The sequence below is a fragment of the Tamandua tetradactyla genome, chromosome 2, assembly GCF_023851605.1.
Source record: "Tamandua tetradactyla isolate mTamTet1 chromosome 2, mTamTet1.pri, whole genome shotgun sequence".
NCBI lineage: Eukaryota > Metazoa > Chordata > Mammalia > Pilosa > Myrmecophagidae > Tamandua > Tamandua tetradactyla.
Genome location: NC_135328.1, coordinates 51,941,927 through 51,956,399, shown reverse-complemented (window position 1 = coordinate 51,956,399; position 14,473 = coordinate 51,941,927). Strand labels below are relative to the sequence as shown.

General features: G+C 43.2%; 1 protein-coding gene across 3 annotated transcripts in view; it reads right to left on the bottom strand.

The window, feature by feature from the left end:
* Window positions 1-14,473, bottom strand: part of MIGA2 (mitoguardin 2) — a 41,582-nt gene that overhangs the window by 5,986 nt on the left and 21,123 nt on the right. For all 3 annotated transcript variants that reach the window (XM_077146956.1, XM_077146953.1, XM_077146957.1), the window contains exons 7-11: window positions 13,005-13,122; window positions 11,601-11,701; window positions 10,846-10,961; window positions 2,530-2,602; window positions 2,217-2,303 (exon numbers count right to left, since the gene is read on the bottom strand). In XM_077146956.1, coding sequence (XP_077003071.1) covers window positions 2,217-2,303; window positions 2,530-2,602; window positions 10,846-10,961; window positions 11,601-11,701; window positions 13,005-13,122 — 495 coding nt within the window. The remainder of the gene's footprint in view (window positions 1-2,216; window positions 2,304-2,529; window positions 2,603-10,845; window positions 10,962-11,600; window positions 11,702-13,004; window positions 13,123-14,473) is intronic.

Below are 14,473 nucleotides of genomic sequence, written 5' to 3'. Positions count from 1 at the left end.
TACTAAGTAGTCTCATTTTCTGGGACCTGAGGTTTAACTTGGGCTTAAAACACAATTTGCAGGCGTAGATCTAAATTTAAGGACAAGGAAAAAAACAGTACGTGCCAGGATATATTCTACAGATGGATGAATTCGTCTTAGAGTCCTGGGAGGTAGGTTCTGTTACCTCCATTTTACAGATAAGAGAGACTGAGGCTTCAGGAAATCAGGGTTGTACCCAAGGTCCCACAGCCAGGCAGGGTGGAACTGACAGAACAGCACAGGTAGAGTGCTGCCAATTTTACAGGGCCACAGGCAGAAGAAACAGTGGAGGGGTATTCAACAATCGTGAATGAGGCAGGATTAGGGACAATTTCTCCTTTCTTTTTGCTTTTTTGTAGTCATAACTTTTTCTACAGAAAGCAGGTCTTGTTTTTATATTTTTTTTCCAATTTTAGATAATTTCATTGTTCCCAAGAGAAAGATAACTAATAAACACAATCTCGCCAAACAGGAACTCTTAACCTCCTCTTAACTCTTGTCCCTCCCCCCATTATTTACCTCTCCTGTTGCTGTGGTAGTGCTGATGGTTTCCTTTTAAACGTAGCTCATAGTATGCAATAGCAGTCTTCCCCCTGTACCCTGGTCTTAAATACTCTTTGTACACAAATCATATCTCTGAAGTAGTTCTTGCAAGAACTAATTTATATTTCTAGTGTTAATTAGTAGGATTTTTTATAATAATTTAAGGGGAAAAAAATCTTCATTAAGTTTTAAAATAAGGATTTTCTGGATAACCTTGGGCCCTTAATCTCTCTGAGCCTCAGCTGGAAGCTTCCTCTGTAAAATGACGATGATGAAGATAACAGTAAAAGCCAACTCTCCTGAGCACTTCTGAGCACCTGACATAGCCTCACAATGCCCTGGGGCTCGCCCACTTTACACTCAAGGGACCTGGGGCTCAGAGAGGCTTCATGTCTGGTCCACTGACGCATGGTGGGAAAGGAGCCCAATTCTGTAAGGCCAGAGCCTGGGTGCCTGCTCGGGACCAGCACTCCAGGAACGGGAGTCTGGGCACCTTAAACTGCATCTAAACCCTGGGACCTGTTTTTACAACATAGTTTTCACGGTGGGGAGGGAGGAAATCCATAGAGTCCAGTGAAATGGGTGGCAACAGACACGTTCAAAGCTTAAATCTCAGCTCCCTACCACACGCAGGCCATTTAGCTGGGAAAGAACTCCGTAAATGCACAGACAGACAGGTATGTGCACATGTACTATTTGTATAAAGGTTTGATGACCACAGCATGGCTTGGTCCAGGGGAGAGACTTTTATGTTTTATGCATCATCACTGTTGATATAAGCTGAACTTTATGGAGCACTTGCTGTGGGCCAGGCCCTGTGCTAAATAGACTCCAAGCATTATTTAACTTATTCTTCACAACTGTACAAGGGAAGTAGTATTACAATATCCTTTCTGCACGGCAAAAACTGTGACTCAGAGAGGTGAATTTACTGGGCAAAGGCACAGACGGAATAAGTGATGGTCAATTCAAGCCTACAGTTACATGGCTGGAAACCCATCTGCGTAATAGCAATTCTCCCTGCTGTGATGAATGCATGAATGAACAGATCCTTCTTATATAAGAACAACTAATGGAGCTATTATTTATCAAGTATTTTATCTTACTTAATTCTCAGAATGGCCTGTGACATAGATGCAATTATCACTGTCCCCAGGACTCAAATTGGAAAAGTCAGACTGAAGAGCTGTGCTGTTCAACACAGGAGTGACCAGCTACACACAGCCACAGGGCACTTGAATCTTGCTCGGTGTGAAGTAAGATGTGCTCCAAGTATAGGACATGTACAAAATTTTGAAGACTTAGTACCCAAAAAAGAATGTAAACTATCTCTTATATTTTTCAAATATTGATTACAAGCTGAAATTATATTTGGGATATACTGAGTTAAATAAAATATATTAAAATTAATTTTACTTGCCTCTTTTTACTTTTTTTAAAATGTGGCTACTAGCAAATTTAAAGTTAATAATGGGGCTTACATTATATTTCTGTAGGACAGGCTTCCCCAGAACCACGCCCCTAACCGCCAGGGTGAGCTGCTTGTTTGTAGGCTGGGTTGTGTATGTGTGTTCTAACATAACCAAATAAAAGTTTAAAAAGGAAAAAATTTAAGGAAAAAATAAGCTGAACACTGCCCCCACCCCGCATACCTTCTCAGCTTTGGCCATCAGGCCCGCCACCATCTGCCGGCCAACCTCCCCGAAGAACAGCTGGTTACTCTTGTCTTCCAGAAGGCCCTAAAGAAGGAGGGAGGGAGGGGAGTGGGCTGCTGGGCGAGGCAGTTCCCCAGAGCCTATGGAGAGGGCCATGGACGGGCTGGGCACATGACCCCATGTGCCACAGAGGAGCCAGGCATGGGTGCAGGCCCCACAGGCACCAGGTGCAGCCACGTGGACATGGCCCAGCCCCTCACCTCTGGCCCTGTCCCCCCCAGGGTGTGCCCTGCTGCAGGCCCACACCTACCTCAAAGGCCTGCCGGACACAATGCAGCTTGGCCAGAAAGTCCTGGTCACTGTAGCAGCCCAACAGCTCTGTCCTGAGGGGAAGAATGAACAGCCTTACACCACCTAGTTCCCATTCAGCCAAGCCTCCGCGGGGTCAAGGTGGAGCCCTAGGTGGGGGGGGAGAAGGCCTGGGGTCCTTTTAAGCCAAAGCAATAGGCTGATGGGATACTCTCCGGGAATGCGTCAACCTCACTGACACTGGCTGCAGAGGGCAGGTCTGGTCACTGGGGTGCCTGGCTGACCTCAGCCTCCTTTAGGCCAAAACCAGTCCCCCAAACTCTCACTGGCAAAGGACCAAATGGCCAAACTGTTCCCAGAAGGCAGAAAACCAAGGCAGGGAGCTGCTGCCCACTCTGGGCCAGGCCTCCGGTGGTAGCTAAAGGGTACCCTGGCCTGGCTCCCCCATATCAAAAACACCAAGGCTAGGGTGCACGGGTGCTTCAGTGGTAGAATGCTCACCTGCCATGCAGGAGACCCGGGTTCGATTCCCAGCCCATGCAACCCCCCTACCCATTCATCCCCCCAAAAAACAAACAAACCACCAAGGTTTCAACCAGGGTTTCTAACCATTTTCAGTCAGTAAACTTTTTAACACAAAACTTAACTCTGGGAGCCATGACTAAAAAGCCAATTTCTGAGTTTCTGCCTGGGGTAGACAGTTTCCTTTCAGGTGCCAAACAAAACTATGCTTGATCACAAGCCTGTGGCTGGTGGGTGAATTAACTATGGGCACCACATAGAGACAAGAGGAAAAGAAGTCACTTGGGTCAATGCCAAAAAAGGTTAATTAGTTGCAACAGGATAATTTAACAAGTTAGCTAAAGGCTCTCTTTTGAACCCCTACCCACCAAGAGGGAGTAGAACACCTCCAAGACCGGAGACGACAGAAAGGATGGGTGCAGCCTGTGCCCTTCACCCTTCCCCTCCACCAAGCCAGAACCATCCCGGCCATCACCCCCACACGCCACCAGTGAGTGGGGGGACCCTCCAGTTACTGTTTACCTCTCATATCAGCAAAGATCAAACATACAACGGTAGCAATGTGGACAAGGGCACGGGGACAGGCCGTGGGAGTGGAAGTTAGGGCCGTCTTTATCGGGGCCAAGCAAATTAAAATTTCTGATTTTAATTATGAGCTGAAAATAAAAATTTGACTTAGCAATCTCACTTCTAGAAATCTGCCTTAGAAAAATTTGAGCAAAGATATATGAATGAAGATATTTGTAATAGGAAAAAATGGAGAAATAAAAATGTCCATCTCTGGGGCCACTTAGGTAAACAATGGGCGCTCACAGTGGCACAGCATGTGGCTGAGAAAAACAACAGGCTGAGGTGCGGTATGGACAGGCGTTTGGGGATTAGGTGAAAAGGGAATGTTGCAAAAACAGCGCGTGGTGTGTGCAGCATGATTTCAATTGTGCAAAAACAGAATTCTTATTTTAAATCTGGAAAAACCAACACCCAGTCTTTGGGACTGGGATTATGAGGAGATTTCATTTTCTAATTACTAGGATAATGTTTGAAGTTTTTCCAATGTGCAGGTATTATTTTTGTTATCAGAAGGAAAAAAATAAACAAACAATAAAAGGTTCACATTTACAAACATTTTGCTAAACAATTAGAAAATAAATTTAAAAAGCTATTTATAATGACATAAAAAACATCAAAACACTAAGAGCAAATATAATAACCCCTCATTATATTTCAGACCTCTACACTGAAAATTATGAAACAAAGTTGAGAAAAATTAAAGACTACTTATATGGAGAGAGACCATCTCCATGAATCAGAAGGCTCAATATTGTTAAGACACTGCCAGCAGGGTTTGTGTACATGTGCGCAAATTTATAAACTGCCTCTAAAATTTATATGGAAATGCAAAGGACTCAGAATAGCCAAAATAATCTCGAAGAAAAAAAACAAAATTGAAGAACCATATTTCAAGACTTTCTATAAAGTACAGTTACCAAAAATTTGTGGTCCTGGCTCAATGAGACATACAGAGCAATGGAACAGAGTAGTGTCCGGAATTAGTCATTTAATTTTTGATGAAGACACCAACACAAATTGACAGGGAAAGGAAAATCTCTTCAACAAATAGTACTGGCATAACTGGTTATCCAGATGGAGAATAATGAATCTTGACCTCTCTCACCCACCACACAGAAAAATTCATTTAAGATGGTTAAGAGACCACCACAGCACTACCAGGGTAAATAATTGGGGGGGTGAGGTAGGTATAAGAGATTAGGGGAGGTTTTAATTTGATATTTGGTGGGGCTGTGTTTAGGGGAGGTTTTAATGTGATATTTGGTGGGGCTGTATTTATCGGTTCTTTGTCTCTTTGGACCAACAAAAACTGTCTAAAATGTAGAGTGTTGCTAATTGTACAACCAAGTGAGGACACTTCAAGACATGGTTTATTTTGGACCTTACCTATGATGCCCAATGGATGGAGGGGGCTGAAGGGTTCAATGACTGAGAAGTAAAAAAGTGACCATTTATATATTTATATAATGTAATACTATGTGGCTACATAAAGGAATGATGTAATGACATCATGAGGCACACTATTAACTGAATGAACCTTGGGGACAATGTGTTATGCAAAATAAGCCAGAAACAAAAGAACAAATATGCTTAGAGTCTCTTTCCAAAAATATTTATAAGAAAATTGGAGCCTAGATTGTAAGTTTTATAGCAGCCATACTTGGTCTGAAGTTCTAAGTGTATTTCTAGATTGAGACCCTGAGCTATATGTATGTAAACTGGTATTTCCTTCGAACTTTGAGTGCCTCTGCAACACATAAGACTCAGAGCTGGAGTTGTACAGGTCTGAAAGTCAGCACTGCTACATACAACAGCAGTCAAAGTAACAGAAAAAGAGATCAGGCTTCAATTAGAGTTAAAAACAAAGCTCACCTGGCTAGGGGTAAGGAAAATCAGAATACAGGGCAAAAGATGACAGTATATGTACTCTATTTTTTGGGGGGGGGTGCTTGGTCTGGGAATCAAACCCGGGTCTCCCGCATGAAAGGTGACCATTCTACCACTGACCCACCCACGCACCCCATGTATGTACACGAGATCTTCACCTATCACAGGAGACCAAAGGCAGAGATGTTTATTGTGTCTAGAACTTAAATTTTCTGTAACACACAATCTAAATCAACCTATCTGCATAGCTCATTTAAACAACCTGCACTGGTATGAAGCTGTTATGTTCCCCAGAAATGCCATCTCCTTTTCCTGGTCCAATCTTTTGGGGCAGCCATGATTCTTTTAATCTTGAGTCAATATTTGGGGTGGGAACTCTGGATAGTTTTCATGGAGATGTGACACACCCAGATGTGAGTGTGGCCTTTTGATGAGATGGGGATGACACCACCCATTCAAGGTGGGTTTTGATGAGTTTACTGAAGAAACCATTTTGGAAATAGCTTCCAAAGGCTTCAGTGAGCCAACAGAGAGAGACCTTTGGAGATGCAGAAGGAAAATGCCCCTGGCAAAGCCATTTTGAAATGAGAAGCCAGGAGAGAAAGCTAACAGACATTGCCAGGTGCCTTCCTAGCTGACCGAGAAACCCCAGATGTCATCAGCCCTTTCTTGAGTCAAGGTACCTTTCTCTGGATGCCTTAGTTTGGACATTTTTATGGCCTTAGAACTGTACACTCTTAACTTAATATTAATTCCCTTTATAAAAGCCAACCCGTTTCTGGTATATTGCATCCGGCAATCTTAACAAACCAAAACACAACTCAAACACACAGAGCCCAGAATGGGAACAAGGCCCTGTAATTCTATATGGCTTAATGTAATACCCAGACACACTCCAAACTATGGTGGGCTGATATTTAAAAAGTATTGGCAGAGTCCCTTGATGAACCAGAGAAACCCCTGGTGCTCTCTCAAACATTAGAGACTACCAAGAAAATAGACCAAGCCCTTGATTTTGAGACTTGCCCTTATGGAACTTATTTCTGTAGTGGAGAAGCTAAGGCTACCTATAATTATGCCTAAGAGTTGCTTCCAGGAAACCTCTCTAGTTGCTCAGATGTGGCCTCTCTCTCTCTAAGCCCAACTCTGCAAGGACATGACATTCAGAGGTGAAAGTTTCTCTGACAACATAGGGCATGACTCTGAGGGATGAACCTGGCCTTGGCACAATATGCCTTCCGGACTGCCTGAAAATGTAGAGCTGTATTCCAGTAGCTATGTTTCTTGATGATATAGCTTTCACAATGTGACTGTATGATTGTGAAAACCTTGTGTCTGATGCTCCTTTCATCTACCTTATCAACAGACGAGTAAAGCAAATAGAATAAAAATAAATAATAGGGGGAACAAATGTTAAAATAAATTTAGATTGAAATGCTAGTGATCAATGAAAGGGAGGGATAAGGGGTATGGTATGTATGAATTTTTTTCTGTTGTCTTTTTATTTCTTTTTCTGAATGGATGCAAATGTTCTAAGAAATGATCACGATGATGAATATGCAATTATGTGATGATATTATGAATTAGTGATTATATATGTAGAATGGAGTGACCATAATAAAAAATTAATTAATTAATTAAAAATAAAAAAACAAATATTGCCTTCTGGACCAAAAAGGGGCAATGAAAGGTAACAAAACAAAATATCAGTGGCTCAAATGAAATCAAAAGGTAAGATATACGATAAAGACTGAGATGGTATAATTAAGGAATGCCTAGAGTGTATAATGATAGTGACTAAATGTACAAATTTAAAAATGTTTTGCATGAGGAGGAACAAAGGAATGTCAATAATGCAGGGTGTTGAAAATAGATGGCAATTAATATTTTAAAACTTTAACTTATATGTGAGACTAAAGCAAGAAATATTTATATGGTACAAAATTTATATTTTGACTAGTGCATTTCCTAATATAACTTATGTGGACAGCTTAATTGAACACCGTAAGTACATGGAACCTTAAGTAGGGAATGAGATTTTGTAGGTTTGCCCAGAGTGATGCCTCGATAAATTCCAGAAGGATTTAACAGAGAATAAAAAAGTATTTGCAAAGTCCCCTTGGGGGAATGGTGAGAAAAGGGGAAAATTCAACTTCCCCAAGTGGAGAATTCTTGACATTCTCACAGCAGTGGGGACAACCAAAGCAATAGGCTGAGCCCCCAATCTTGGAGTTTGTTCATATGAAACTTAACCCCACAAAAGAGAGGCTAAGCCTACTTAAAATTAGGCCTAAGAGTCACCCCCAAAAGAACCTCTTCTGTTGCTCAGATGTAGCCTCTCTGTCTCAGCCAGCATGACAAGCAAACTCACCGCCCTCCCCCTCTCTACGTGGGACCTGACTTCCAGGGGTGCGGACCTTCCTGGCAACGTGGGACAGAAATCCTAGAATGAGCTGGGACTCAGCACCAACGGATTGAGAAAACCTTCTCGAACGAAAGGGGGAAAAGAAAAAGGAGACAAAATAAAGTATCAATGGCTGAGAGATTCCAAACAGAGTCAAGAGGTTATCCTGGAGGTTATTCTTACATATTACATAGATATCACCTTTTTAGTTAAAGTGTAACAGAGAGGCTGAAGGGAACTGCCTGAAAATGTAGAGCTGTGTTCCAGTAGTCATGTTTCTTGAAGATGACTGTATAATGATATAGCTTTCACAATGTTACTGTGTGATTGTGAAAACCCTGTGTCTGATGCTCCTTTTATCTACCTTATGGACAGATGAGTAAAATATATGGATTAAAAATAAACAAATAATAGGGGGAATAAATGTTAAAATAAGTTCAGTAGATTGAAATGCTAGTGATCAATGAAAGGGAGGGATAAGGGGTATGGTATATATGAATTTTTTTCTGTTGTCTTTTTTTTTTTTTTTTTTTTTTTTTTTTTTTTTTTAGAGAGGGAGGAAGGGAAGGAAAGACAGAGAGAAGGAAGGAAGGATGGAAGGAAGGAAGAAAGGGAAACATCTTTAAACATTTTCTTGTTTTTTATTATATTTTGTTTGTTTGTTTGTTTTTTACATGGGCTGGGGCCGGGAATCGAACCGGGGTCCTCCGGCATGGCAGGCAAGCACTCTTGCCCGCTGAGCCACCGCGGCCCGCCCTGTTGTCTTTTTATTTCTTTTTCTGAATTGATGCAAATGTTCTAAGAAATGATCATGATGAATATACAACTATGTGAGGAAAAAAAAGAATGCTCATATTGTATGTTGATTGGTTTTATTAATAAAATTAAAAATATATATATATATATCAGTGGCTAAAAGAGTTCAAATAGAGTAGGAAGCTACACTTATGCAAGCTTCAGCTAGATATTGCTAATTGCCATGGTTTGCCAAACCCCAACCTACATCATGCCTATTAACCCTTAAAGAATACCTAGGGCTTTAACTGAACTATAAAAGTTTCATGCACTAAGTTTACTTTCCTGAAACCCATTACCTCCAGAGGGTTCCTAGGCTAGATAAGCCCTGAAACCCAGAGGGGCCAGCCTCTCCAAGAATATCATCTAATTCCATTCCCCTGTCCTATATTATCAACACCCCTTTTCAACATGAAAAAGTTAGAAAGGGAATAGCCCAAAGATCCTTAAAGAGTGGGAGAAGGATCAAAGGAGAAAGAGGAGTTATACAAAGAAGATAGGATTTAACAAATGAGTATGACTGCTAAATCATTATGTCGATATCTCTTTTGGCCCCCAATACTTTGGAACAGCTAGAAGGAAAGACCTGAAACTGTGGAATGGTAACCCATAACAAACTCTGAAATCTGTTCTGCAGCTGCTTGTTGGAGTGTACTTGGAAAATTATTGCTTTTTCTTTTCTTTCTGCATATATCTTACATTCCACAATTAAAAAAAACACTTAAAAAAAAAAAAGAAAAGATGGACAGAGACCTAACTAATAAGTACAGATGAGAAAACTGGAACTAAAAGAAGTTAGTGACTTGCCCAATGCCCCAAGCTATGAAGTAGCACAACTGGGGGAGAACTCAGGTTGTTCTGTCCCATAGGCTGAGTTCTCAACCTCTGCTCGAAAGCAGCTGTGTAGCAGTGTGGACAATCAAAGCTATAGGTTGAGCCCCCAATCTTGGGGTTTGTTCATATGAAACTTAACCCCACAAAGGATAGGTCAAGCCTACTTAAAATTAGGTCTAAGAGTCACCCCCAAGAGAACCTCTTTTGTTGCTCAGATGTGGCCTCTCTCTCCAGCCAACACAGCAAGCAGACTCACCACCCTCCCCCTGTCTATGTGGGACATGACTCCCAGAGGTGTGGACCTTCCTGGCAACGTGGGACAGAAATCCTGAAATGAGCTGAGACTCAGCATCAGGGGATTGAGAAAACCTTCTTGACCAAAAGGGGGAAGAGTGAAATGAGACAAAGTGTCAATGGCTGAGAGATTCCAAACTGAGTCAAGAGGTTATCCTGTAGGTTATTCTTACGCATTAAACAGATATCACCTTGTTAATTAAGATGTAGTGGAGAGGCTGGAGGGAACTGCCTGAAAATGTGGAGCTGTATTCCAGTAGCCATGTTTCTTAAAGATGATTGTATAATGATATAGCTTTCACAATGTGATTGTGTGATTGTGAAAACCTTGTGTCTGATGCTCCTTTTATCTACCTTATCAACTGAAAAGTAAAACATATGGAATAAAGATGAATAATAGGGGGAACAAATGTTAAAATAAATTTAGAATGAAATGCTGGTGATCAGTGAGGGGGAGGGGTGGGGGGTATGGTATGTATGAATTTTTTTCTGTTTTCTTTTTATTTCTTTTTCGGAATAGATGCAAATGTTCTAAGAAATGATCATGATGATGAATATGCAACTATGTGATGATATTGTGAATTACTGATTATATATGTAGAACAGAATGAAAAGTTATGAGTGTTTGCATTTTTTTGGTGTTTTTTTGTATTTTAAGAAAAAATTAAAAAATTTAAAAAAAAAGCAACTACATCAGGATGCTAGGTTTGGGAGCGATTTCCACTGTGTTTCTGGGGCTGCACCACTTTGACAACTTCACACAAGTATTAACAATTGTTATGTTATTAATTCATAATATTAGCCTCCTGTTAGTATTACTACCAAGCCTGCCAGTTCTGGTCCTCTGGGGTATGGCAGGGCCATCCTACATTAGGAAGTTGGGAGCTGGTGCCAGCCTGGCAAGCTGAGCCCTCACCAAGCCCCACCGGCTTCACTGCCATCTTCCAAGGAGAAAAGGGTTCGATCTGCCTGCCAACCTGCCTCCAGCTCCCGCCCTCCTCCCACACCTACCTGAGAGTCCGGCAGGGCACCTTCCCTTCCTTCACCAGCTGCAGGGCCTCCTCATAGGCAGCAGCGGGCCTGGAGAGTGGGACCGAGTAATCTCTGACGTGCAGGGACTCAAAGAGCTGAGGTAGAAGAGTGCAGAGGAAGAGAAGGGAGAGGCAGTCAAAGCCTTATAAAGCAGCACCGGTCGGTCAGCAGTGGACACCCTAGGATGCTTTCCCTTCATACTGCCAGCCTCTCAGAAATATTTCAGAAAGAATACTGGCTCAAGAGGCAGAAGACCCAGGTTTGAGTCCGACTCTGCCAGTGTCTGGGTAACCTGGAGCAGGGCACTACCCTCTTCCTAGCCCTCAATATCCCCTTCTCCAGGGGTCCTTCCCGAGGGGACCACCTACCATATATATACACACACTCCCTGCTCTAGGCAGAGGACAGCTGTGCCTGACACATATGGCCATGGCAGGAGACTAATGCCAAACAACGGGGCGTGGCAGTCTAAGGGATTTCTGCTCTCATCCTCAGTACCTAAGAATCCTGGCTTCTCAGGCCTTCTCTCCCTGGAAACTGCTTGGTCCCTGGAGAGCAGCACTTGATGATGGCCAAATCCTGTTCCCATCAGAGGAAATGCCTTCACTTTCCCACGAGCCAGTGCTGTCCCTGCTGACCTCTACAGGAGCCTGAGCTTGCACCCCATCCTGGCTGGGGGAGACATGAGGTAGGCCACCCCTACTTTCTGCACCCAACTCCCTGCCCCATGTCACCTCAGTGGCAGAGAAGAAGGAATCCTCCGAGGTCAGGCTGTCTTCATCGTCCGCCCGCAGACGCAGCGAGCTCTCCGTCAGGGGCAGCATGAGGGTCCTCTCTGGAAGAACAAAGGAAGAGGAGGGCTTAGCTGAGATTTTCCTGCATGGAGCAGTGCAGGACACCACATACACGAAGGCTACCAACCCTGGGCTTGGCAGAAGCTCTATCTGAGATGAGGATGCTGATGTCCACAAGGCTCCAACTTACCGAGCACTTTGTGAAGACACTGGCTCACTGCCAGAAAAGAACTGTCTCCTTCAACTTTCACAACACCCTTGGGGTGGGCACATGATTAACCCCACTGCGCAGGTTAGCAAATGCGGATACAGCTTCCTCCTGTTGTAGGGATTGGTCCAGTTCACACCACCAAGTCCCAGGGGCCCCTGAGCTGGAAGCATGTCGTGTTGCTTCCCCATGACAAGGTGCAACTTAGACATGATACCGAAGGGTTCAAAGGAGTTGATGGGCTGCTCCCTCAGCATTCCCATGCCCTCCTGCTCAGGGGACAAGGGGGTATGAATTTTTGCAAGTGCTCAGAAACGTCTGTTGAACAAGTAAGCAAAGGCCAAAGATCCACAGTGGGCCACCCAGTATCCCCTACCAGCCCAAGGAAGAGCCCTCTCTGTCACATGGGGAAGCCAGAGGAAGAAGGATTTCCCTGAGGCAAGGCCTTGCTGAAGCCACATGTTCAGAAACCATGGAAGGATGTGTACAGCCAACCAGCTCCTTCTCTGGGTCCATGTCCCCACCAGATGAGGCAGAGAGACCACAAGGCAGGAGCTTAAGAATCTCGCCCATGGGGTCAGAGCCCCCAAGGTAGGGTCCTGGGGATCAATTTCACTGCACAGGGTCTGGTACACAGTGCTCACTAGGAGACTGGAGGTTGTGTGGCTGAGTGTTTTCATTCACTCTCCACGATGCCACACCATTTTACTTCCATTGTACCAACAACGGGACCTATTACTTGGCTCTGTGGCCTGTGGGCTCATGTCCACGTGAGCCATCCCCTCTGCACACCCAGTGCCTACTCAGAAACCAGCAGGTCAGCAGACAAGCGCGCAATCCAAAGACCCTGAAGTACCCGACATGGAAGATATTAACACACAAGCCTTGAGGCCTGTTCCCAAGGCGATGGGGAAGAAGCACAGGCCACAGACTCTCAGGACCTCATCCCGTCTCCTCTCCTCCCTCTCTAAGGGCAGGCCTCTGGGCCTCACTGGGCCTCAGTTTCTTCATATGTGCAACAAAACTCTGGAGTAAAGAGGGCCACGTGGATTCTGGTTTTTCTGCCCCACTGAGTCACACCCTGGTCCTCCACTCCCCCCACCCCAGCCCCCAGCCTGTGTCTGTGCCTGGCTCACCGAGGTCCAGGAGCATGCTGTCAGATGGGAAGGCAGAGCCAAACTCCTCCTGCAGATGGTAGGCTCGGTGTAGCAGGGACTCCAGCTTCTCCGCAAACTCCCTTCGCTGCGAGTCCGGCTTTTATAACAACAATGGCCATCAACCCAGAAAAAGAGAATGAAGAAAAGTGAACAGAGCCTTAGAAACCTGTGGGACACCATCAAGTGCACCAATATAGGCGCAGAGGGAGCCCCAGAAGGAGAAGAAAGAGGGAAGAGGACAGAGAGAATATGCAAAGAAATAATGCCTAAATACTTCCCAAATTAACAAAAGAGATGAATACACACATCTTTCATGCTCATGAACTCTTAAACAGGATAAATCCGACTAGACCCATGCTGCAGCATATTATAATTAGAATGTCAAATGCCAAAGATAAAGAAAGAATCCTGAAAGCCATAAAAGAAAAGCATGTCAAATATAAGGGAAGCTTAATGAGATTATTCAGAAATCATGAAGACAAGAAGACAGTGAGATGACATATTTAAAGTGCTAAAAGTGAAAAATTACCAGCCAAGAATTTTTGTGGCATGGGCAGGCTCCAGGAATCGAACCCGGGACTCTGGCATGCCAGGTGAGAATTCTGTCACTGAGTCACCATTATACCATTCCAGCCAAGAATTTTATATCCAGCAAAACTGTCTTTCAGACATGAAGGAGATCAGTGGTAGTGGTAGAACACTTGCTTTCCATGTGGGAGACCCAGGTTCGCTTCCTGGACCATGCCCCCCCCCCAAAAAAAAAAACCATAAAAGTGAGGGAGAGATGAAGACATTCCCAGATAAATAAAGCTAAGGGATTCTGTCACCACAAGACTGGCCCTGTAGAGATGTTAAAATGAGTTCCGTACAGTGAAAGGAAGGAATAATAGACAAAAGATTGAAGTGCATGAAGAAATAAAGCTGTCTAATGAGGGCAAAAACATAGGCAAATATAAATGCCAGTAATATTGTATGTTTGGCTTGTAACACCACTTTTTACTTCTTAAAGGATCTAAAAGACAGATAGGCAAAATGTAACAATAAATCATAATGTATAAAAACGTAATTTGTGACAAAAACCACATAAAGGTGGAGGGACATACGGGTATAGGAACATGGTTCATGTATATTATTTTCTACAACTTGCAGGTGACTTTACAATTATCTCAATAAAAATTTCAATTTTTAAAATAAGGACACGGAAAAATGTTCATGACAGGTGGTTTAGTAGAAAAAAATTCAGGTAATGAATCTATGTGTACTAGATACAACAGACCTTGGTTTTACCGGTTTGAAAAAAAAACAGTATAGCTTCTCTACTTCACATCATATACAAATTAAACTCAAAATGGATCAAAGACCTAAATGTAAGAGGTAAAACTATAAAATTCTAAGTCTACATCAGAAGAAAACATTGGGTTAGGAAATGGTTTCTCAGATGTGACATC